We start from the raw sequence: 27,352 nt of genomic DNA on the forward strand, positions 1-27,352 counted from the left end.
GAATTTACTTTAAATATCATAGTCACATTATTAAATTAAAAATATATAATAAAAAAATTTCATATTACAAAAATCATAAGGTAATCATCACATTTTATTTTTCAATTTTCGAAATACGTCAAATTTTTATATTTATCTTTCCAATTTTTCACAACAACTTTGAAATTGAAATAAAAATTGAATATTATTATTTCGAATTTCTAATACTAACTATTCAACGTACTACATTTCTTTACTACAAAATCATTGTAGTAAAGAAATGTAGATATCAAAGATGAGTGATATTATCTTTGAATAATTTTTTATTAAATATAAATACTTCAAGTTAATTATCCATTATGAAACTATTATATCCAATATGATAAAATTATAAATATTTTTATTATCATATATTATTCAAGAATCTATTATTTTTAATTGATTTAATATACATAATATATAAAAAAATTGTAATAATGTATACAAATTTATAGGATGATTTTCCTATGTAATTGATTATATACAAATACGTGGTCGAACGTGATTGAAAATTTTAAAATAAATTGCAAGATTCCATAAACAGAACAAATCAGAAGGAAAATAGGAATCAGAGGGAACAAATTTTGGGACGAGATTTATCAAGGATTGAATCGTTAAGAAAGATTGAGGAAAGACAACAAATATAATAAGAATATAGCAAGCATAAGATTAGAAACGGCAGTCTTTGGTAATAATAAAGTTAGCATCCCAGCACCGAGAAATATAAATATAAATAATTCTTCAAATAGAAAATCTTATAAATATATTAGAATATAAAATAGTAATTTAGATTAGATTATTTTAATTTAAATAATATATATTTATTAAACGCTTTTTGAAATAATTATAATAAAATAAAATTTTTAGTTATGTAATCGTTACGTTAATGATTAATTAAATAATTTTGACGTCTTAGAAAATGCTAAGAAAAGTAAATAATTGTATTTATAATAACGTATAATATAAATATTTTAAGATTTATATATATGATATATACTAATGACTTTATGTTAATGCATAATCATGAAGTTTTTAATTTAATTATTATTTAATTGTAAACTATATCTACATCACTGTATGATTATTGATTGAAATTGGTTAAATACAAACCTGGACAACTAGTTCTTTAAGGTTAGTTTTTATAAGAAATGATGAGTTCTCAGAAACACCGATACACAAGCGATACGTCATGAAACTTTTTTATTATACGCTCATCTGCTCGAAATCATGGAATTCTTGAGCCAAGGCACCGTTTGTAACAAATAAATAACTTACCTGTAACAAAGAAAAAAAAAGATATCAGATCGAGCCCATTGGAATTATCTTAGATTTAATTAAATATTACGAAAACGCGAATTTTATATGGCAAACTGTAAATAATTGGCCTAAAGTGAATAAACTTTTTAAAACCTTCATAATATTAAGTTCCATCATATAATTGCGTGGAAATTATTCGAGATTCGGACATTTACTTTTATTATTCGAGATTTAATAGTAAAAGTATTCTAGAAAGTTAAAGCTCTGAAAATACAATATGGATACGTTATTAGTTATGTAAATCTTAAAGCTATGAATATTGGGGAAAAGAATAGGAAACCGGTTGCTGTTCTGTTTTATCCATCTGATATGGGTTGTAAATCTACAGCAATTTCCATCACACATGATTATAGGTTAATAATAAATCTCGTAATTTTGTATAATAGTTGTATAATGGTTTCAAATTTGTTATATAAGCGTTCACACTTTTGTGGAATTGTTAGAAATTGTATAATAAATAAATGAAATAAAAAAGAAACACGTGGTAGTGAAATTATTTTTAAATTTATCATTTCAAATATTTTTCACTAAAAAGTATTCATAATATTATCGAAAATATATCTTTAAAATTTTTTTTATATCTATTTGAAAATTATATCATGCTATGTATAATCAATTCTCTTTTAATGATACAATATAATATATGATAATGAAAACACAGTTTCGATGTAACATGATGCAAAAATTACGACAATTTCCTATATGACATTTTTATAATATAATTTCCATATAACACGACTTAATAAAATTGGACAATCGTCGACAATATAACATGAGTGTTTCCATTACATTGTTTTTGTTGACATTTTCGACATTCCCTGATTTGTAATAGTTTGATACAACATGAAACTAATTAATTGTAGGAGAGTTAGTTAAATTAGATACCCATATATATGTATATATACATAATGTTTTACATCTTCATTTATATTTTAATATCAATCAGAATAATTTTGTCATTTTTTTCCGAGAAGAAAAATTGTTCTTTAATGATCCTCATCTTTAGTTTAGAAAATGATAGTTCAGATTTAATATATCTTGGAAGAATTAAAAATAAACAAGAAATTTTATCTTGTAATAAAAATTTTTCTAAAAATGTTTGAATTCAATGTAATTATAATTCATTATACATTTAATTTTAACTTTCAATAAATATTTCTAGCTGTCTGTAGAATAAATTTTATAAGTGATTTTTTATTTCATTATATTCCTTTAAATAATGTTATTTTAAAAACATGATTTCAATAGAAAAATAATAAAACATATTTATGTAACAACTTTTATACATATGTAGATTAGATAAATAATTTTTACTTTTACAAATGAGGCAATTTTTTAATTCTCTTTTCAATAAATTTTTTATTTTTTCAATTAGAAAATTTGTTTAATAGCAATTTTTGTGATTTGTATTTCCTTTTCAAAAGGAAAGTTCTTAGATGCTATTTAATATTTTGTAATATTAATTATATTATTATTCTTACTATATATGGTTAAATATTTTCATAATATAAAACAAATTTTTGATTTGTTTATAAAAAATGCATTTTATCTTTAAAATAAATTATGTTAGTATATAAAAGAGTTACTAAATTTTCGTTGAAAAATTTTTTAAACTATTATAATTTTTGTAGTAAAAAATCATCAAGCGATCATAGCACGGGCTCATTTTAAAACTAAATAGAACCTTTATTTTTTCTAGAAATATTATGACAATTCTTCCAAACACAATTCTCTCTTTTCATCGTGTAATAAGATAGAAAATCCTTTTTCCTTTCTAAAATTTTTCACACTTAAATACAACAGACATTGAACAATTTTTCTTAAGAACCATTATTTAAATTTTTAAATCGAATTCTTCCCTTTGCAACGGTTTCTACTCGCTTTTCATTGCCATTTCATCGAGCGTACACGATCATCGAAGCTTGATATACATTTCCCTACAATAAAAGGAACGATAAACGATAAAGATATCCACGATATCCCATGTATAATAAATTCAGAAAAATTATATATATATAACGAACACAACGAAATATCATAAATAGCCGTGTTCGTAAATAAAACCATAAATACAATAATCATGAAATTCGACAGAATCTGACGAGAGACTCGGAGGTAAATCGAATCAATTAAAATGACAGGGAATTCGAGGGAAGGAGGAGTTTAATCAACTTGTCAAGGAAGGGACGGGATGAAATGGAGATGGAGCGCTAACAACGTTCGCACATGCCATCAGGAAGGAAGGAAATTCGTTGTTCTCGAGGAAATCCGTTCGCATGGAAAATCATGACGGAGAAAGAGAAACGGGGGAAGAGAGAGAGAGAGAGAGAGAGAGATCGAGACCTTACGCCACCACGTTCATAGATCGCGGTAGCGCGATACGGGCTATTAAGTGTATGCAAAGCAGAGTTAATTTCATTGAACTTTCAGGTGGCGCAAAGTTTTAGCCCCGCGGCCGTGAAATGTGGGGAGTTTAAACGGCCATCAGGGGAATGCATAACGAGGATGAGAAAACTATGGCCGGGGAGAGAAAATACCTGACGTCCTTGCGCTTAACTTGTTGGTTACGTGTCTTCGGTTGACGGAAGTTGCCGTGTTGCATTATGGAGAGGCGTTGGAGCGAATTACGGAATGAGTGTTCTTCCGTGACGCTGTTTCATCTCGCGTTACCGGCCAACGACCGCGCATACTTACAACGTATGCGAAATAATTTAATAATTTTCAGAAGAATTTCTTAATTAAGCATGGTCAAAGTTGCGAGGGTAAGGTAAATGCAATCAATCAAAATTGAAGGGAATAAATTATACTATTATAATTTGATGATGTATTAGGAATTACAATTAAATACAATTTGGTTTTTGACAGAATTTTTGATAATGCATTGGGACAATTGGGTTCAATTGTCAACGATGGAATGGAAAAATTATCTTTCTTATACGAGTCGTTTCTTGCGAGATTCTGTTTTTTTTTTATATACATAAAATATAAATATCTTATATATAAGATAAGATGGAATATCGTTTTCATTAGAATTTCTTAATCGAATGTCAGCATTGTAAGTATAAGGTAAATGTAGCGTAAAGCAACAGACATATGATAAAGTAAAGTTGCTTTGATAAGAAAAATGTGTACACAATTTTGATACTTGAACTTTATAATGCTGGATATTGGAACAATTTATAAATTTTTAAAAGAAAAACTTTTTTATCCAAATATTTCTATAAAATATGTTTCATATTGAGCATAAGATATTATTTTTATTAAGAATTTTTTAATGAATGAAATGAATTGAAGTAAATGTAATTCGTTATCATAACCTTGTGCCTTCGAATAATCTATAAATTTTTAAAGAAAGAAATCTTTTATTCGTTTTTTGTAAAATTCCATTATTTTAAAAGTAACATTTAAATGATAGTAATAATAATTAGAAAATAAGATTTAAAAAATACGAGATATCATAAGAATTTAATTAAACGTCGAAAATAAATATATTTATTTGTCATTTAGATTTACTTTGATAAGGAATTGAAATTTTACAACGATTTAAAAATTTAAAAAAAAACTTCTTTTTATCCGAATTGCTTTTTATAAGATTATTATTTTTCACGGAAATTTTAACAATTTTCAAATTTCAATTTCACACAAAAAAAATTTTAATTTCAATTTTTTCAATATCATAGTTGTATTAGATAATTGGAATTAAAATTGCAATATACTGCACGCTTTTCGATTTCATTGATTCTTCGAATGAAATTCATTAAATACTTAATATTCACATATTTCAAAATTACATATTAAATATATTCATAATCAATATACGAGTCATTCGAGAAATTAATAAATTAATAAATCGATCCATTTTTCGAAAATTTTTTAATTTCAATATCAAAATATATAATTATTATTTAATTTTTCAAAAATCGAATACTTATCGTTAATAGTTAAATTAATATTACTATTAATTTAATTTCTAATTTTTTAATTTCTAATTTCTAATTAAATAACATCATAATAGAAACTAAAATGAAAAAAAAAAATCCATCGAAAAAAAACTTTTCTTTCTCTCGTTTTCTCTGAAAATCGCCTCAAATAATACGATATTTAATAAAATATTCATGTATGGATTACAGGTGTAAATGGAAAATAAGCTCAGAGTTCCAAAGCACTCGATTTAATTGGCCATCCCACGTCCTGTTTTTGCCGGCCTTTGCAATGTTTGTAGCAATTTAACAAGCAACCACCGACTACATGCACCGGTCGCCATCGATTTTTCCTTCAGTGAACATTTATTATTTAGAAGTATTCCCCGTATTTGCGTACACGAAACCCTTTAACGAAAATTCTATCCCAATGAAGAGGGGGAGGAATCTTTCATTTAAATAATACACCTTTCACGGTCATGTTTTCCATTCCCTCCTAGATATTTTCAAAAACATTGCAAAAGTGTGGTGCATTAACCCTATATGCGCAAGCCGTATTTACCGGCCATTATTCTACCCACTTATGCAAATAGGATCTAACGTGTATAGAGGGGGAGGGGATCGAATAAAAAGGGCCGGCCGCGGAAAAGCGATGGTCTCTTAAAGCCAATACTTGTATAAACTTCGATCCCGTCACGTCGTAAATCGAAAACTCGCGGACAGTTTAACGCATCGCGCCGCCTTTCCATATCGGGCTCGCACTTTATGGACTGAGAGTTCTTCCCCTGCATGCTTTGTGTTGCCCGGCACAGCATGCTTTATCACCCCTTAACATTTATTTAATGTTATGGAAAGACATCGTGGGGAATCATCGATCTACATCGCGGCTATAAACGTTGAATTAAAATTTTTGTTCGAATTTCGTTTTTATTCGGCAAAAATAGCAGTTGAATTATAGCGTAAAGCACAAGTTTTTTCAGGTTTTAATCTCTCGACGACAATTTATATTTATAGCCTTAGTTATTCGATAGAATTATATATATAGTGATTACCAAAAATATTTGAGCAATATGTTTGTTATTTAATTAGATACAAATGTAGTTGGTAGAAATTCCATGTGGAAAAATTTGATTTCGTAAAAGTGAAATGTAGAAATACTTGAATTATTAAATTTGATCAACAAATTTTTTGAGATATCAGTTAAAAATTATGTATCTTATTTTATTATTATTTATTTGTAATTTTCAGCAATTTTCAAGCATACAGCAAATAATGTTTCTTAAAAATAATTTTTAATTTCGAAAGAAATTTCGGTTAAAGTTATAAACAAATCAAAGAAAATTATTACTTCATAAGAATTCTTAATTTGTTTATTGTGAATTTAAATGTCATTTTATATATTTATTTTGAAATATTAATAAATTTGCAAGACTAAAAAAAAAACATTAAAACTGATAATATATTAAATATTCATTAAAGTTTTTATCGTTTTTAATTAAAATTTTAAAAAATATGGGAAAGAATAGATTTCTAGATATTTGATAATAAAAATAAAATTTTAAAAATTTTTGCAATATTTCAAAAATTAATTTTAAATTTTTTATACATTAAATATAAAAAAATAAGAAAAAATCTTTCATTATTAAAAAATAATCATATTCAAATAATAATATTCATTTTTTAATTATATTATATTATATAATATATATATATATATATATATATTATTTGTATATATGTTACTTCAATATTAATATAAAAATTCAACGAATTAGTCGAATATAATAAAATATCAAATAAAGTTTAAATTATAATTTTTGTCGAAAGATATAATATAATATGAATTGTATAATAAATAGAATATATAAAAATAAATAAACTTGTTTTATTTTCAAATCATCCAATATCTTGTATCTACCAAAATTTTTACGACTAATAGATTTTCTTTCCTTTAAGGTTATAAAATATTTTCGTAGTGATACATCGTTTCAATAGAAAATCTTTATCGACAGATGATAAAAAAAAAAAAAGAGATAAAATGAGATAAGAAAAAAAACATTTTAAAAAAGCAGAAAATTCACTTTACAATCGATTCGTATGTTTTCACGAAACGTTTATATCGCACGTGCTATTATCCAGTAAAGCTTGTCACTAATCAAAGAATCTTATATCATTTTTGCGTTTTCGCGTGCCGTTACACCATTATGAAATCGATCGATGTACACCGTTAAACATACTACATCTGTCAAATGCAACCGAGTTTACGTATATCGTGGATGTTCGATTGATCAATCTAAGGATATTAAGATAAAGATAGAAAATTTATTGAAGGATCAGATAAAATATTATTTAATAATTTAGAATTTAATTCGATATTTTTATATTAAATAATTTATATATATTTTTTTAATTAAATATTATATATATAGCAATAATCTATTTGATAAAATATAAAAGATTTATAAAGTAAAAATTAGATTATGATAAATATAGTAAGATTTTTCAATCTTTAAATTATCCATACAAACTATTTCCAGAGTTAATTAATTTGTAAAAGTAATGAATTTGAAAAAAAAAAAGTATAGTTTATCGATCATAATATGACAAATCTTTCGAATATACTTTGAAAAAAGATAAAAAAATATTTGTATTTTAAACCAAGAAATCCTCTCGCATATGAATTATTCATAACTTTATTTTATTTGATTGTCGTACAAAAAGAAGATTCCAATATTGATAGATATTTTACAAATATTAAAAAAAATATAAGGAAGCATTAATAACTTAATTATCAAAATTTTGCCAGAAAAATATTATCTAAAATTATCTAAGATAAATAAACAGAATAGAGTCACGAAATTAATAACAAATATTTCAAAAAATAATTATATATATATATATGATTTTTTTAATGAAATGTAAATGACAAATTCATTTTTAAAAAATTAATTTCTCTAGATCTAATTAAATTCTAAATGCTAGGACTTAACGGAGTAGATATGAAAGAGAGTTGGATGAAGAGGGAAGGGACGCAGAAAGGTCAAATACAAAGATAGAAAGAGAGAACGAAGCATAGTATGCAAAGGGAATAGGAGATTTGGCATTCTATTCAGATGGTTTCGTGGGCAGGTTGGAGCATACCTCGTTGAATAACTCCTTTGAAAATACCGAACGTAGGTATCGATGGTCGCTACTGCGTACTGGCACGTGCCTCGAAATCATCCTCTAAATACCATCCTTTTGGAAATGTAGCGTCGTGCCAACCTAGGCCTTATCTGTACGTCGAATATTCGATGGCACGTAAATGCTTGCAAAGCTGCATCGTTAATGGATTACAGAATGAATGCTTTAAATTTTTTATTTTTTTTTATCCAATTCTTCTGCATTTCGTATTTTATTCGTTTTACCAATCAAAAAATTTCACAGTACTATCCGATTATTTAAATAATCGGATAATTTTAATTGGTATCGAGGAATTGATATTTTGCATTTGGAAACGTTTTATTTATAATTAAAGATCTTTAGGATAAAAATTGTACAATTATGTTTAATTCATTGCACTCGAGAATCGATTATCCGCCAATTGATTTTATACAGGGATTTTTCATAAAGTTAATCATTTTCCAAAAATTATATAAGATTATTTTTGCAATTTAATAATACTTATAATTTTTTATATTTTATAAAATTGCAATGTTTTATTTATATAAAAATGTTTTGCAAAATTTATATCGATATTCTAATAAAATAAGATAAAATAATAATATGTTAGTAATAATGTGAAATTTACTTTCAAATTTACTTGCATAGTTTCTAAAATTTTAATTATTGTAGTATATACTAAAAAAAAAAAAACTTAAAATAAATTAATATAGTATAATATATAATTAGTTAATATGAATAAAAAATAAGAGATTTTATCAATTTATTAACATTTACATTTTATAATGTAATTTATAATTTTATAATGTATTACATTTAATATTGTATAGCATTTCTTAAATTCTCTAGATGGAATTTTTTATCAATTTCTTTTGTTTTCTTTTTTTTTCTTTAGGCTTATAATATTGGAAATATATAATTATAATGTTTATAATATTTTAATTGAAAATTAAATTGCAATTTATTATTGATTTATTATTGTTTAATAAGTATTCAAGAAACGATATTTTAGAATATTTATTTATTACAATCTAGATATGATTATTTTTTTACTGCATATTCTTTAATATATAATAATTCTTTAATATTCTTTAATATATATATATATTAAAGAGATATATATATATATATATATATAATATTCTTTAATATATAAAAATTCACAAAGAATATTTCAAAATCTCAAAAAGAAGTTTTTTGCATCAACTCAATATTTTAAGATAATATTAATATTTTTATCAAAATTAATATATATTTTCAATACAAATGGATATTTCAAATATAAAAGATTAATTTTAATCATTAATTCTTAAAATATAAAATATTTTGATATTACACTATAACACAGAGTTTATAGAGCGACAATTCATAAAAATGAATAAAGTGATTTTTTTTAAAAAAATCTATTGAATTTGTTAGAGCACAATATGATGTTGTTCTAAATTATCCGCTGGCAACTTAACTTCTTTATAGAATTCATCTTTCTCTAAATCATGATAACAAAAACTAGCGAAACAATTGAAATTAAACTTTTTCTCGTTAGAGAATAGTATTTTTTTTCATTCCGTGGTCCAAGATTGTGGTGATCCTGGCGAATTTCATTCTCTGACAGATGTGTTTTGCAGTTACCGCAACTTTTGTTTTTCAAGCTTGATATTTAACAGTTGAGTTGGTTTTTAGAAGATGTCGGATCTAACGAATTGTTGTTGGTTGTAATCCCGACTTTTGTAGCTATAAAACAAGTAGAAGATCCTTTTTGCTCCAGAAAACATAGCACTACTTCAAATTATTTTAATATTTTTAATAAAATTCTTAATAGAAATGAAATTTTTTGAAATTTATTTTGAAGTTTTTCTACAAGAAAAATTCATTTATCTTTGATTTTCAATGTATAATTAGCTCATGGTTTTTCATCATTTATTTCAATTAGTTATAAATGAAACATAACAATGCATGTGCAATAAAAATATGAACTCCATTTATATGATGTCTAGCTGAATATTTATTAATTAATGCTGAACATCATTTCATTTAATTATATTAATATTGTATTATTAATAGTAAATTAATATAATATAAATTTTTATAATATAATAATTATATATATAAAATATTGTTGAAATTAAAATTATTTATATGAATGTTATTGCTATTAAATAAATAAAAAATCAGAAGAAGAGGAGAATCGTGTTATATGAACAATTTAGTTATATGAACATACTTATCCCTCGAAATATGCATATAAAGTTAGTTTTACTGTATAAAATTTTAATTATCTGAAAGTAAATACTGAAATAATTTTGAAACTGTTAATTATATGAAAACAGTTTCAAACAAAAATTGAATGATTTCAAGGAATCATAATTTAACATTTTTTTATTTCAAATTTCCAATATTTATTTTAATTTATTTCAAATTCTTCTCTAGTGATATCTACAGGATATTACGATTATTTTAATTCGAGTTAATGTTTTCGACAGCAATCAATTTGAAAAAGTGATAGATAGATTTTTCAATTGAAACAGTTATTCGTAAATTTAATATTTTGACAATAAACAATTGAAGCGAGTTATTTTGACAATTATATGATATAAAATAATCCAACATTTGGACGTTGATAATGACGTTAATTGTCCAATTGTTCGAAAATTAACACGTTTATTCATTCTCGTTGTATCAATTTGTTTAATATTAATTTCAATCAATATCAATTATTGATATTAATCGAAAATTGATTATTAATTATTCATCTTTACTTAGTAATTCATATTAACAATTCCAAAAAAAGAAAAAATTTATATAGTAGCTTAATATTAATATTAAGCTATGCAAAAGTTATTTGATTATTGTTATTATTCAATTTTAATCAATCATTTCGTAAATTAAATGCTTATAAAAAATTATTGATATTTTGATATAAAAATTAGAAATTTTAAAAAAAATGGAGTTTGATCTTTGAATTCATTTAGCTTCATTTAATTAAAAACCATTTTTCATACATAATTTTTTTAATCCCTCAAATATTATAATTGAAAACAGTACATCACTTAAAACGTATTTTATAATAATATGAATTTTTCATTGCTATTATTACTTTATTATTAATATTTATTTTATTTAATTTTATTATTATTATATTTAAATATTATTATATTAACCTCTTCATTGTATTACATATACATTGAATGAAATAATACAAGAATTTTTATGCATACATATATCCTTGATGTCTTATGATGGCATAATGGTTTAATATATTTACTACTATACATCACACATGCATATACATGCATATTCAGATTTTATTTGCTTATTAATTTTCACGAAATTTTTTCAACAAAAAAAATTATATATATTATAAAAAATTATTAATTTCTACTTTTTTCATATCATGTAATTTTGTGTGTGTGTGTGTGTGTGCGTGTATGCGTGTAAAATGTGATAAGACAAATTTTGAAAACATTTTTATTTCTTTAAAAATCAAAACAGTATCAAAAATAAACTTTAATATCTATCGATTTGATTCAAAATTGCAATTTTTGTTATTCAATATATTGTATTGAAGAAATATATGAATATAATTTTCATATTTTTACAAAATATATATCTTGAAAATCTTAGAATACCAAGAAAGAGTAAATTTTTACAGGATGGATAATATAATTGTGTATAAAATCTATGAATAACAATATTTAAACTTCGATATTTATTTTAATATTGTTTCCTTGTATTGATCATTCTCAAGACGATATAATCTTCAAACGTTTGTTTACAAAACGTATAATTTGAACATGTGAATTTAAAATGAATTCAAATTACAGCCTTTAACAAAAAACAGAACTATTGTGATTAAAATGGTAATGGATACAAATTTATTTAAATCGATTCAAATTTATTTTTTTCTTCTCTCCCAAAACCGTCATGGGACAAACGCAAATTTCCTTTTTTCCAGGAATCCGATTGTAAAAACTCGCTTAGAACAACGATAACTCGTTCTCATGCAAGAACACAGTGGACAATGCAATCGGCATAACAGAATAGAGTTGCATTATTTTTTCTTTTTTTCCTCCTCAAGACGAAGAAACATTTTACAAGAAATCGTTGGTATCAGTCGAAAATCGTGCATCTCCTAGTAAAATGTTGGTAAGAATCTTCGATTTCCGGGCAAATTGTAAGCCGTAAAAGCGACGCGAGCGCCCAAGCATGCCAACCTGTGAGGTCGTAGAGGGCGCGCATATGCAAACACAAGATGTACGTGCTCGGATTTGCGTATACGGTGCGTTTGTTTGCCTTACAACCTTGGCATTGGCGAATACACCAAAGGGGAATAAGCAAAGTTGAAAGTAAAATATTCTAACCTTCGGCTTGTTATGTATAATGTGTTGCAATTCTTTCTTGTGAGGAGAAAGGAAGAAAGTTTAAAGACTAACGTTATTTTTAGATATATTCGTTTGTGTATAAATTACCATTCATTGGAAAAGCAAGTAAAGAAGGGAAGAATATTGTAGCATTACTGTTTGAATAGGTACCAGTGAAATTTTTTGGTAGAATGGTAGAAAACATTTTATGGACTGTAAATTAATGTTTTATGTTCGAAAGACGATTGTTGATTGGTTTCATACAAGATTCGAATTAAGATTCAGAGGCAAAATTATTGCAATGCAATAAATCGTCGATAGATAAATCCTTTATATAACGATTGTTTTGAATAATTTGATTGAAGGAAAAAATTTGTGGATATGTTAATTAGATAGAAGTAGAAATTAAATAATTAGCGATGAAAGAAGAATGCATCTCATAAGAAAAGAATAAATTAATTTAAATAATAATAAATATATTTTTTTAACAGTTAATTATTTTGACATTTAGATATTTTTCAGAAATTTGACTATTTTTTGCATTTTCATAAATTTTAGCACTGATATATATAATTCTTTATATTCTAAAAAATTTTTTTCTAATTTTTTCACATTTATAAAATCTATATCTAGAATTTTAATAAAATTAAAATAATATTTATTATTACTGAATTTATTTGTATATTAATTTCAAAAGATTTTGTCATTCTTATAACAAATATCATAAAATTCTGCAAGTGCAAAAGGATTAATATTGCAAATATTTCAATTTTAACGATTATACAATTCTTAGTCATTTAATTAAAATCACTTACAATAGTTTCACTTTTTTGAAATCTAAAGTGAACTAATAGTTTTTACAAAATTTCTATTTTTCAAAAAGAATAATATTAAGAAAGAGAAATCTAATCTTAGAAAAATAAAATATATTTATTTATAATTTGTAATTATTATATATCATTATTGTCTCTTTTTATCAAATTATTTACCTTTGTACACTCAATACAATCTTCAGGAATAATTAAATAATTTACACATCATGTAAAGCATAAAATTTCAATAGAGATTAACCATTATTATTCAATGACTAAAAAGTTACATAACAGGCATTTGTGTCATTTATTCATTTAATTTTGTCTGCAACTGTATTTTAGTTGTCTATCCATTGTGGTAAGACATCGCATGCACTATGTCAAGCGAAATCAAAAGCAACCCCTTTAAACACGCACGACGTGATTTCAATGCAAAGGAGAAAACCGCTGACAGGATCAAAGACAGGAACAGTCATTCTTAAATAAAACGTCTTGAATTGTAAAATATTTCAATAGAAATAGCCAAATACTTTCTTATTTTTAGCTGAATAAAAAGTTTTTATATTTATTTGCACATAAGTAATATAATATTTAAATAATTTAGATTAATAAATATTTATGTTTTATACATGTTTCAAACTTTATATCATAGTTAAATATATACATACAGAATATTTGAATATTTAGAAGCAATTATCATCAAAAATATACATTATTCCAAAATATATTATAAGTAGAATTTACTTTGTTTCTAGAGGGATATGATGCGCTACATACAATTTAAAAGTACTTGAACATTATTTTACAGGGAAATTCAACTAATTCGAAAATTTTGATTTCAATGAAAGTTTATATGTATGTAGAATATATTACACAGAGCAATTTCTCTATTTCAGAGAGTAAAATTAATCCTCAAAATTTTAACATGCTGTTAAGTTTTAAATATAATTGCCTAAAATTTTTTTTTGCAACTAAATTTTGAACATTTTAACTTAAAATTTTCTATCTGATTATAAAATTATATTTAAAAAAAAAAAAAGATGCAAAAATATTTTGATTTCAGTTCTTTAAAATTGTTAGTAAATAAACATTGCTCTATATACAACCCATTATGTTCCACGCAATCATAAAGTTTCATTAAAATTAAAAATATATATAAAAAATTTCAATAAAAAATAAAAAAAAATTGAATACATTCGTGAACAACTATAAATAATTCTTTCTTACGTAAAAATATAAAAGAGATATGAAAATCAAATTTGTATTTTTATACAAAAATCATGTAAATATTATTCAAAAATCAAAATTTTCATTTTTGTTTAAAAACTTTTACCATAAGAGTCAAGAGTTATTTTGCAATTTCAAAAAGTACATTTGCAAGGAAACGCATGTTTACAGTATTTGAATAAATAAAAAAAAACTTTACTTTATAAAAATAAATTTAATGCACGAATGTTGTAATTCAACGAAAGTTTAAGATTAACGATAAAAGTAATTAATGCCAAGTAAGATGACATTGCCTTGATAAAGCTTTCTAAAGCTCGTATCAGAGATTTAATCCTTAGCTTAAAGAGTAATAGGTGAACTTTTTCTCGGCGATTAATAATTATGTTGTTGTTCGTGTACATTCGCAAAGTTTTTTTTAAATGGTTACAACTTTGTTAAAAAAAATCTTTTGTTATAAATAAAAGTTTTATTCATTTTGAAGATAAAGAATCATACTTTTTGATACTATATATAGAAATTGTGAAACTTGTTGTATGCAAATTTATCTTAATTAATTAAAATATCATATTTTATTTTTCAAAAATATAATGAAATATTTTAAGTTCTATACATTCTTTAATATTTGTGAAGTTAAAAAATCCTATGTACTTTTTCAAGAATTTAAAATCAGAATTTAATTTTTCTAATTAAAACATATAAAATGATAAAAATTTCATTTTCTATTTAAATATATTTCGAAATATTAAATACAAATAATTTTGCAAGAAAAATATGAACAAAAAATTTGTAAAATTTGACAATTCCATCTAAAAAAAAATTGACTTTTTATTTAGCGGCTTAAATATAAAATACAACAAAAGAATAAGAAATTTAATAATTTTAAATTAATGTTTAAACTGTAATTTGTTTCTTTTGTTCACAAAAATTTATCTATATATTATAAAATTTGAATAAAATCATAGAATATTAAAATTTCACAATTATTCAATACTCATTACAAATTATGCAACAATTTCCACTTAAATATATCTTACATTCAATTTTAACGTATTTTACGTAATATTTATTTTTTACTCACAATTATTTAATTATAAAAACTGAAACTGATTTGTTGAGCAAGCAGTGAAAGCAGATAAATCTCAGGATAAATCGATCAAGCAAAGACCACACAAGTGAACCGAAAAGAAATAAAATAAAAAAATTTCGCGGAATCATCGTGTCTCGTTATCGATCTGAAAAATGCGGAGAAGAACGTGCAAGTCACAAGAAAACACACAACTCGAATACAAGGGGATACAGCCTTTAATAAGTGTACTTGTGTAACGGTGTGCGCCAATAAATGAGGTTCATCCATGCATCGGCGAATGAAGCGAATACTGGACAAAGAAAATTCGTGATGCGTGAAATTCATGATGCACGACGGTGTATAGAGAGAGAGAGAGAGAGAAAGAGAGAAAGACAGATATTTTGAGAAAATCTATTGGAAATGATATATGTACGCGTGATCCGTGATGCATGACATTCATGATGTATGAATTGAAAAAGATACATCGAGGTAACATTTCGATTTGCTTTATGATAATGACATGCAAAAAACATTGTCTTGCAAAGTACGTGTCAAAACGTGTGAAGAGCTACCGTATGGCCTTTTGTTTCACGGATATCAAAGGACGTTTTTATCCGTTCAATCTGCAAACTTGGAAAATTAATGTTTCATGGTGGATCGAGACACGTTCAAGATCAAAATCTGTATTACTTTGCATTTCATTGTTTTCCTCGTGCTTATTACGTTTTAAGCTATTATGTTTTCACGGATATCGAAACTGTGAATGTTTGATCGATAGATATAGCTGAATTAATATTAAAAACGGAAAATATCGAAAGGATTTCAAACAGGTTTTCAAATAATTTTTGTATAATTCGATCAATTCTGTTCTATCGACGTGAATAATAATTTGATACAAATTAGATGCATGAAAATAAAAATTAGAGGAGAAAAGTAAATATAGTAAATATAGTTTATATGATTGAATAAATACTTACTTATTGTGTATATATAATGGATATTATATTATTTTATTGAAACAAATTATACTCACAAGATGTTAATATTTTCATGGAAAATTTTTGATGAAGTGAAAGTGAGACCTTCATATCATCTATCTCATTCTATTTTCGTTTCACTTCTCACTAAAGTAATTGACATTTTCGTATACACATTTTTATATTTGCTTCGAATTATAGAATCCAAAGATATTCCACGATATACAATAACATCCTGTATATGTATATATTTTATTTATATAATTAAATGTTATAAATCATATTCTAAATAAAATTTCTGATTATGACATAATATCGAAATAAATGGAAAAATTTTGAATAAATTTATCTATAGAAAGAATAGATATCATCATCTTGTAAAAGATCTTTTTTTTTTTTGAAATTCAATTTTTTCAAATAAATAGCAATTTATTAAAAAAATATTATATTTACGTAGAATAAAAATTAATATTTTGCAAGCACTACGTATGACACATATTTTAAATAACACGACGCATTCTTCGTATTAATTTTCTCGAATATATAAACCTGTTTTAATGGCATAAAAATTCGCAGCCTATAACTTATAGACCGTATAGGCGTAACAAAAGACTTTTACGTGCAATTTAATAATCGTAATGCGTTTTAATATCCTATTTGACCATCTTTACTTTTACATAATAAATTACAAACTCGCAAAGCAACGTTTAATCATTCCTACGCGCTTAATTTAGATAAATTGCATAGTTGCGTAATTCTCTTTTTTTTCACGTTGAATTTTCCCTTCTTGAATACATTTACATCTATATATACACGCCATAATGTAAATACAATTTATATTAATAGATCGCGAATTTCTATTGTCACACTTTTTTTACGATAAATTATTTTCCATCGCGGTTTCATTACATTCATCGCCCGCGTTGAACCATCACTGTTTAAAATTAATTGAAGCAGCATCGAGTTTTCAGAGCTTAATGCAACTTTCAAGCAAAACGGTTTCCACGTTATCTCGTTTACCAATATTCCCCATTACGCGTGTCTGATAATTCGTAATACTACCAACAAATATCTCGCGCGAAATGGTTGGAATATTTAAATGACAGGCTTATAAATGTGTATCCCCACGTGTAGCACCCACTTGCTACATTGGAACAGCATACCTTAGAGAATTACGAGGCGTTTCGAAACCTTTGATCCGTACGAGTATGTGAAAACATGTACCGGGCGAATGATCGAGTGACGAAATTTCGAGAATTCGAAACGACTCTGTCGCTGCAACTTTGTTGCGTGTAAAAACTACGCGATGAATGAAATTGAATTTTTCACCGTCCTTTCACAGGAATTTTCACGGAGGGAACGAAGACCAAAGATTTTCAATGAACGATTGCAATAAATGTAAAAATGTGAACGAAGAATCGAAACCTTTTGGAAGATTCGAAATTCTCGAGAAATTTGAAATGTTTAATTTTTTTTCCGAGAGATATTTCATTATTAAATTAAAAACTTAAATATAATGATTTTGTTAAGAATTAAATTTCAAAAAAAAAAAATTATGATTGTTAGAATTTTACAAACTCATATATATAATAGTAAGATTTAATTGTTTATTAATAATTTTAATATCGAGTTGTTCCCTCTAAGAGGATACAAAAAGATTACTTGTAGTTGTGGATAAAGTTATGTAAGCGCAAAATTTAAAATTTTCCATTCATATAAATAAATAAAGGAATGGAAAATATGTGAATATACGTAAATCTTCTTTGTAATAAGAAGCATTTGTTGTAATTGATTAGAAAAATCTTAAAATCTTGGTAAAATGAATCTTAAACGCAAATATAATTGTATTATTATTAAAAAAATAAGAATAAATCCATTGTTAAAATATTCTCTTAAATTATTTATCTAAATTATTTTTTCGAATTGCGAAAAGATTTCAAATATTTCACGCTTATACAAAATTCAATTTTTTCGTATCTATCGCTTATACAATAAATTTAGAATTTAAATATAAATTCAATTAGATTATTAGTTAAATAAAAATTAATATCCTCAATGATTTTTCTATATTTCAAAACTAAGATCTCTATTGTCCAAGCGTTATCACATATCAATCTTCGCTAATTCACAAGCAAAGCCAAAGAAAGATATTTAAAGAAACAAAATTGATGAAAGTGAATATCAGATATAAGCAAAATTCGTTTGAAGGTAAAAAGTGAAGGAAGTTAATAAGAATCAAGTGTAGTGGTCATAAGATAAGAGACAGGAGTGACATTTCTCGATTTTAGGCGAGGAAAAAGCGAGGATCGCGTTGCGCCGCTTGCTTCGTCGTCCGTGAAATCGAGTATTCCGAATTTTCCAGACGAAGTCAACTATCTACGACATCTATGCTGCGACACAGGACATTACGTGCAGGTGCTTTCTCGAGTAGCTGACTAAGCTTACTTCGTAACGTAACGGCCAATGGCCATTCGTTCTCGATTCTATCGAGCTTACGCGAACGATCCTCTCGGTGTCAAGTGGTCATCTAGCGAGAGTTAGGTGTTTTAAAAGAGGATAAACTTGAGTGCCGAACGGAGAGCAAGTAGCTAAGTGTCCGTGATCGATGATGCGATCGTTTCGTACGATCCTCATTGTGCTCGTTAAATACGTCGTAATTTGAAAGTTCGATTGAAATGGTCGGAGAAGATGAATCCAAATGTGTGCTTAAATACGTTTGTATGATAGGACTACTATTTACTTAAAGCTTAATCCTTTCGTTTTTTAGGTTAGGAAAAAATTCCTCGTAAAAAAGTTTTAGGTTAGGAAAAAATCGTTCGAAAGTTGTTAAAAGATAATTTTAAAATAATTTTAAAATAATCATCAAATAATATGTTCGAATATTATGTGATAATGTTATGTCTATAATGTAAAGGTAATAATATAAAGGTTATAAAAAACAAGATATATTATTTTAAAGAAAATTAAAATGCAAAATAGGTCAGATATACGTAACTATCTAAGAAACGAACAAATATGAATGACACAGAAAAATATTTGAAATAAATGTGCGTAGGGTATCGAAGAAATACAATGATATAATATTTGTTTGAGTTTGCAATGACCTTGAAAAAAATTTATGAAATGTTATTTTTCGAGATATTTACATATTTCCAGATAAATTATTCGTACTAAATGCGATGCTGGGAAAACAACTAGTATGTCACGTATGTCTGATGCGTTAATGAAAGTATTATTTAAAGTATTAAACAGGAATGTTTCATTGATTTTTAATGAGCTATAAAAACAGAAATACGATAGAATTTGCATTATTCAAATATTCTAATATTCGAAAGTATATATTAATCGAACAATCTATCCAAACTGCATTTAATATTTGCAATATTAACAATGTGAATAATGTTTTTTTTTTAGCACAGTAGAAATGGAATTTAATTTAAAATTGACATTACAAACGCTTATATGATATAGACTTTTAAGTAAGAAGAAAGAATATCTGATAATTACATAAAGAGTTGAACAAAAGAAAATTTTTAATAAATTATTTTTTTGTAGGTAGATTTTAAAATTAATTCTTTTAAATGGAATCATTTATATATTTTGAATGCATTAGTTTATTTATTTATATGGAGTTTATATGGATATTTTCTATAAAAAAAATATTAATTATTTAATATTATATTTTTATTATATTATATATTTAATATTATAAAATATTAATCTATTTATATACATGAATGAAAAACCATTAATTTAAGAGATATTTCAATTTAAATTTAATGGTTTTATGATATTAAGACCTAAGAAGATAATCGCTTTTAATTGGCTCGAGTTTAATAGAACAATCTTCAATACATAAAACACATCTATTTTTTTTTTTATTATGGCCAACAGACTTAATTGATGGTTGAGAAAAACTCGTCAATAAATGAATTCTCATCACGTCACAAGTATTAATTACCAAAGCCAATAACCCATAAAATATTTATATTCTGATTCTAATAAACTAATAATAAAAAAAATTATTTTCTTTATTGGTTATTGCTTCTAATTAAAGAAAACACGAAATTACGATATACGGATTGAGCAATAATAAATGTTATCATTCGTCATGGAACGATGAACAAGGATGATAGCTCTTCGACACAAAATAAATCAATAAATACATTCAAAATTATATATTGTTTCATTTAAAAAAAAAAAATGAAGTTAACCTCGAAAACCTCGCTAATCGATCTGCAAAATAATTATTTGCACAATAAAACATTTTGAACCAAATAACTTTTGTTTCGTTAAAACATTTTTTTTAACAATCCTTTATGAAATATTTCATTGTTATTTAAACAAAATATCCTGTATATTCTCTTATATATTAATTAAATTTATCCACATTTGAGAAGTTTATTTAATTTCTATTTACTTCGCGATTCGTATTCACGAAATTCGATTCTTCCCTACCGATTCTATAAATACTGGATATCCATTTCAAAACATTTGTTCCCCAATTTGTTTGAATAATCAATTCACCTGTTTTATTGTGAACGTAGCCGATCATAAATATTCGATAATTTGATACGTTTGAAACGTGAATCAAATCAAATCAATAAGAGAAAACCATTAATTCAAAAGGATCTGTCCCTTCGATTAATATAGATAAATGCAAAAAAAGGTAAAACGACAAATATTCGATACTCGATTGGAAATCAACGATCAGATCAATCGAGCTTTTTAATAAAGAAAGCTGCAAGTCTTCTTGTTTCGATTTCAGATGATATCTCCCTCGTGAAAAACACGTTGGGAGACGGGGTTGAGGGGCATCAATATGTGCGAGCTGTTTTTGCGATGCAAGTGCATATAGTCGCAGGATGCGCGTGCGAAGCGCAGGTTGCACACATGCATATATTGGAAGGCTGGCCGCGGACGTGTTGGCATTTGGCATTGCGCCGCATATTATCCAAGGATGCACGAAATGCCTTGCCATTTGCAAACGGGACACGCTCGTTCGACGTTGTCGTTGTTGTTGCGTTGCTGGTGTTGCGCGTCGTCGTCCCAGCCTCATTCCTGCATGTTCAGGGCCTGTGACAGGGCGCGTTCCAACTCCCTTGTCTCCCGCCAAATGAGACAAATACACCTTTTCAATAACGCTTTTAAACAACTTTCAAAAATTCAAATAGCCATTTCAAAAAAAATTCTCCCTCGAGTTGCAAATGATGCGTGCAGCCTCTTCCTTCTCTCCTTTCAAAACGTATATACCGTTATAGGCCTAGAGTCAATCCATTCGAGCGGAAATAATTCACCGAGTGTCGATCGGTGGCTCGACGAATAAGCAAAAGTTGGATTTTTAGTAGGAAACTTCTTTTTTTTTTTTTTTTTGATGGATTACATTTTTTTTTCGAAAAAGATCACTCGAAATCTACGATTTTAACGCGATATACGATAAATAGAGCATAAATGAATCGATGCTTGAAATGAAAAATTTGAAAAGTTTAATCAATCAATAATGTAAAGACACTTGATTTGGAATTAAAAATGTATTCAGTTTGAAATAAATATACAATAAAGAGCATAAATGAATCGATACTTGATTTGAAAAATTTAAAAAATTTAATCGGTTGTGAAATCTGTAATAAATTGAAAAATAAAGTTTTACAATGATTCTTCAAAATTTGTTCTATGCTTTATTGAACATTAGACGATAAAAATGCAAAAAAAGTTATTCAATAACCTGGTATAGTATATTTTATTTATTTATTTGGTTATTCGTAATAAAATATATGATACGTTTAATTCACATATTCAAATTTATTTTATCATACGTTCTATTAATATATTTATTGATACTGGAAATTCGAATAGAGATGCATACATTTGAACGCATACAGGTAAATGTTCTACTTAGAGCACCATCGTTAACCTGTTAATCTTGTTAAATTATTGCCAAAACTGAGTGGACTTAATCACGTTGTAAATTGGTACAAATCCATGGCTATAGTTAACCCAAGATGCAAGTAATAGCTTTTGAATCGATCAATCATTCGCTAACGCAACAAGGAATATCTATTATGGGTGTTTAAAGATAAATCATAAATATTTATTATATTTATATACGTAAAATTGAGGAACCGTTTTTTGCTTATTTTTTAAATGTATGCAAATTTTGATTCTTTTAATCTCTATTACTATTATTATCTATGTTATTCAACTGTGAAATATTGCATTTCAAATAAATCGATATCAGCCTTTCAAATGCACAAAAAGGCTGGAAAATATTTCGATAATTGGATAATTATATAATCTGAATGAGCTGAAAAAAAAAGAGATTAAAACTTTTGCACACACATATTAAATAAATAAAAAGTTAATTATCGTAAAATGTTATCGACATACACTATATATAATCACTTTTAGCGTGTTCTAAGAGATTTAACGTATATTTAATTTCATTCGAATTATCAAGCTAATGGCTAAAATTGAATGTTCATTAACCAACTTATTTATATGATAAATATCATTTCCCCTTAGCAAATATTATGAATAAATTACGAAATGAATAATTTAAAAAATAATTTATCATTACGAAAGTGTGTTAAAATATTTTATCTTCAGTAATCGATAATAGCAATATATGTGTAAAAAAGCTTAAACGTAAAAGGAGGCGATGGAAAATAAAATAATTTAAACTAGATCGCAAGAAATCTAAACACGATAGAAATAACTTGATTAAAAACGTAATTGTTCCCTCGCATTTTTTCAAATTATATACATCCTGTAAAACTTGCTTACTCACCGTATCAATCTTTGCGGACACGAATTCAATCATTAATATTCTGGTTTTAGAAAGCTTACCTGAAACAAGAAGGAAACAGTACTTGTATTCAACGTTGCATCTACGAACATTTGTGTGTGTTTAATTATATCTAAATCTTTAATCATTTAGATCAAGTATAGTATATGCACGTACAAATATTTCAAGAAAAATATATTATTTAAGTTATTAGAACTTGTGATTATATCCTAATTATTTATCATTTGAAAAATATATCATAATTTATCGTAATTAAACATTAATATTAACATAATTTTATAAAAATTAAATGATAAAAAAATGGTAAACATTTATATATACAATATAAATACATGTATAATAAAATTTTTAAAATCCAAAAAAATAAAATGCAACTACTATATTTACATAATAGCGTTATTTGAATTTTCAAATTAAAAATTTCCTAGGAAAGATAAAATTTTTATTTCTTCATGCTTGTAAAATGGTTTCTTAAATATCTTAAATCCTTTAAATAATAATAATAAAAAAAAAGAATACATCAAATACAGAAATGATGTAATTCATGAGATATTAATAAGCAGATTAAAATATACTAATAATATAATATATACTACGTACTAAGAAAAGAGATATATAGAGATATATCTAAATAAAATTAATCTTATTCTACATGTAAGTATTTATATCTATAATTATATTCAAATTATACGTCTTCCATTTTTACTTATTATCCTTGGAAAGATATAATAGAACAAGATTGTTCAGATGGTGACAATATATCCGTGAAATAATATGAAAAATTTCCATTTAATTTCCATTTATTAATATGAATGTGAACGGGCGTAATATGTTCGGCCAGCAGCAACATCTAATAGATGAATCAACGATGCGTTGAAACAAATGCATCATCTACATGTTGATGTCGGAGTTGGAACACCTGTGACCGATCTTTTTAACAAATTGCACAAATTCGTCCATAATCCGTTGTGACAAACTACTCTTCAATTATTGATTTCGGTACCATTACCAATTAGAAATTATTTTACTCACTATCTAATGTACACGTAATAAAATTATTGCTGAATGGATCATTCTATTTTATAATTAAAATTAAATAATGATTACATTATTTTTTTTTCTTAATCTTGGAGAAAATGGAACATTATTTAAAATTTAAAAACAATTTAATGTTACAAAACTTGATTATAATAATATTTATGTTATACAGAATTATTAAATTCACTTAAATATTTATCAAACTATTGAGAATACAAAAAAATGTTTGAAGTAAAAATTGAATGGTTTTAGAAAATGCGTAATCCGACGTGATTAGTTTTTTTGTAAATAGTATAGAAGTCATATAAAGGACAATTTTAATTTCTTAAATGGAATGACGTAATTTTTATTTTTTTGGCAATTGATCAATTTTATTGTAATATTACATAGCGATAAATTATTTTTTTTTATTTTTCAGTAATAATTTTAATATAATATAAATTTTACATGGTATTAGATATTATAATAAAAAGAATTTGTATTTCAATTATTATTTTAATATACGTGTATATTGATACAATTATTAATTAACAATTTCTTTAAATCCATTTCTCGATTTAATTATTCGATTCTTTTAAAAAATAGAATATAATTTCTCAATAGATGCGCAGTTTCATTAGTCAGAAAAGCTAAGATCATGAATCATGGTTGAAGACAGAAGTGTACGGTATCGAGTGCAAAGGGTCGTGCGAAACAGGTCTAAAAGAAATGCGATTCATTTATAGACCGTTGAAGATGACGCTCCATCGCTTCTAATCCTTCATTTCTATTGCCAACAACGTTGGTACCGCGATATCAAAATCGTAGCTGGACATAACGGTACCGATTAATTCGCAATAAAACGCTAGCACGATCCTATCAATCACGTGATACATCTATCGAACGTACAAGTGTTTTTGCTCCTTGAATAAATACGAATCTTTAATGAGAGAGAGTGGAGAGTATAGAAAGTGTGCTGTAGCAACAGCAAATCGTTATCGTTACAATCATATATAACAATCGGTTATTATATCTTGATTAATTAGTAATATTCTTAGCTTACATTTTCATAAATAAACAAGATCAAATTTTAATTAATACGTAAAAAATATGTCGTGTTATATATATTTAAAATATATGTTGAAGTATATAGTAGTTACGAAAAAAAGTAAGTAGTTTTCTCATGATTTTCTTATAAATTGCTATTGTTTATCTGGAAAGAAATTGTTCAACATACATATTGTTGAATTTTCTATTACTTTTAAACTATTCAAAATTTTTTCAATATTATTTTCAATATTATATCATAATCAGAATTTTTATTTAAAATATAATAAATGTATCTATAATATTTGATTATTATATAAAAAAAGTCATTGTAAGAAAATAGAATGATAGAATTGAATTAATATAATCTGATAAAGTATTTATAAAAGTTTTGAACTTATTCGAGGATATTTGAAATATGGATTACTAATTTCATCTTTTAAAAGGTTATTTCGAGAAAAATTTCGAATCTATTTGTGAAATTTTTTGATTATTGAAAAAGAATTAATTTAGAAATTTAATATTTTTTAAACAACTCGGCGATTAAATAAATTTCAGTTCTGCTTCTATCACTGTACAATAAATTTTCAAGTTTTTTGATTTTTCAATTTATTTTGTGTCTTCTATAAAAAGCCTTTTAACAAAATATAATCTTATTTTATATGCAAATTTATCTGGTATGGTATACAATCATACCAGTTAATGGAAGAACAATAATTAGTTTTTTACTTTCTGAAATCAATATTTGTTCATAATTTTTTTTCTTATTTTCTTATTGTTGTTATTTAAGATTATTTTAATATTTTGTGAAAAAATTTTTATTAATAAAACAATTGGAAATCTGCTTTGATTATATTGAAAAATAGAAATGAAATAGAAAAATATTTATTTCAATAAAAAGTTTGAAAGTAACAACTGGTAAATGGCTACATAATTTTCTAAGAGAAACACAGGAAAGTATAAAACTACAACAAGGTTTTCAAACTATTCTATAGTATCGTAAATTCAAACTAACATTCGCATTCTAAATTCCCTGCATGCTAAACTTTTATACATTATGATTGCAGTCTCGTGGTAGAATTCATGTATCTTGTTGCAAAAGTACGTACAAAAAAGACATTCAAAAAATAGAAATAAATAAATGCAATTAAAGAAAAGAATAACTTTCGAATCTATGTTTATTTGATTTTTTCCATCCTTGGAAAAAGTAAAATATCAAAATGTGGTTACCTATTTTTGAACTCCATACAACGTTCATACACGCAAATACTATTTACCAAGAAACATTTAAAAATTATAAAAGATAAAGATTAATTAACTTTATCGATTTTTCATATTTAACTTTTCAACAAAAACAAATTTTGTTTAAAGATTTTAACTTCTTCGATATGAAAGAAAGAAAATTTTATATACAACTAAATCTCTTAAATCTCTTAATCCAATGAAAATATCGGTGGTAATCTTCATAAATAATTCCAAAATTGAAACACACGGTTTGGTAAAGTGCCGAGCTGGAAATTTCAAAAGATGTCCCAGAATGCATCATCATCTCTCAAACTCCCATCAGCACGATACGTTTTGAAATTAATGCTCGAGCGTACTATCCCTTCTGCCGTGTGATATGAA

General features: G+C 25.3%; 1 protein-coding gene across 7 annotated transcripts in view; it reads right to left on the reverse strand.

Annotated features, from left to right (window-relative positions):
- LOC113218567 (CCR4-NOT transcription complex subunit 6-like) overlaps positions 1 to 27,352 on the reverse strand; it is a 372,378-nt gene that overhangs the window by 303,636 nt on the left and 41,390 nt on the right. For 2 of the 7 annotated variants that reach the window (XM_026441786.1, XM_026441787.1), the window contains exon 4: positions 23,413 to 23,703. The exons of 4 other annotated variants lie outside the window; for them this stretch is intronic. In XM_026441786.1, the coding sequence (XP_026297571.1) occupies positions 23,444 to 23,703 (260 nt within the window). In that variant the 3' untranslated portion in view covers positions 23,413 to 23,443. Of the gene's footprint in view, positions 1 to 1,106; positions 1,294 to 23,412; positions 23,704 to 27,352 lie in introns of those variants that run through there. One more of the 7 variants, XM_026441790.1, reaches the window with a different exon arrangement.

This window comes from Apis mellifera, linkage group LG7 (assembly GCF_003254395.2).
Source record: "Apis mellifera strain DH4 linkage group LG7, Amel_HAv3.1, whole genome shotgun sequence".
In the NCBI taxonomy this organism is placed as follows: domain Eukaryota; kingdom Metazoa; phylum Arthropoda; class Insecta; order Hymenoptera; family Apidae; genus Apis; species Apis mellifera.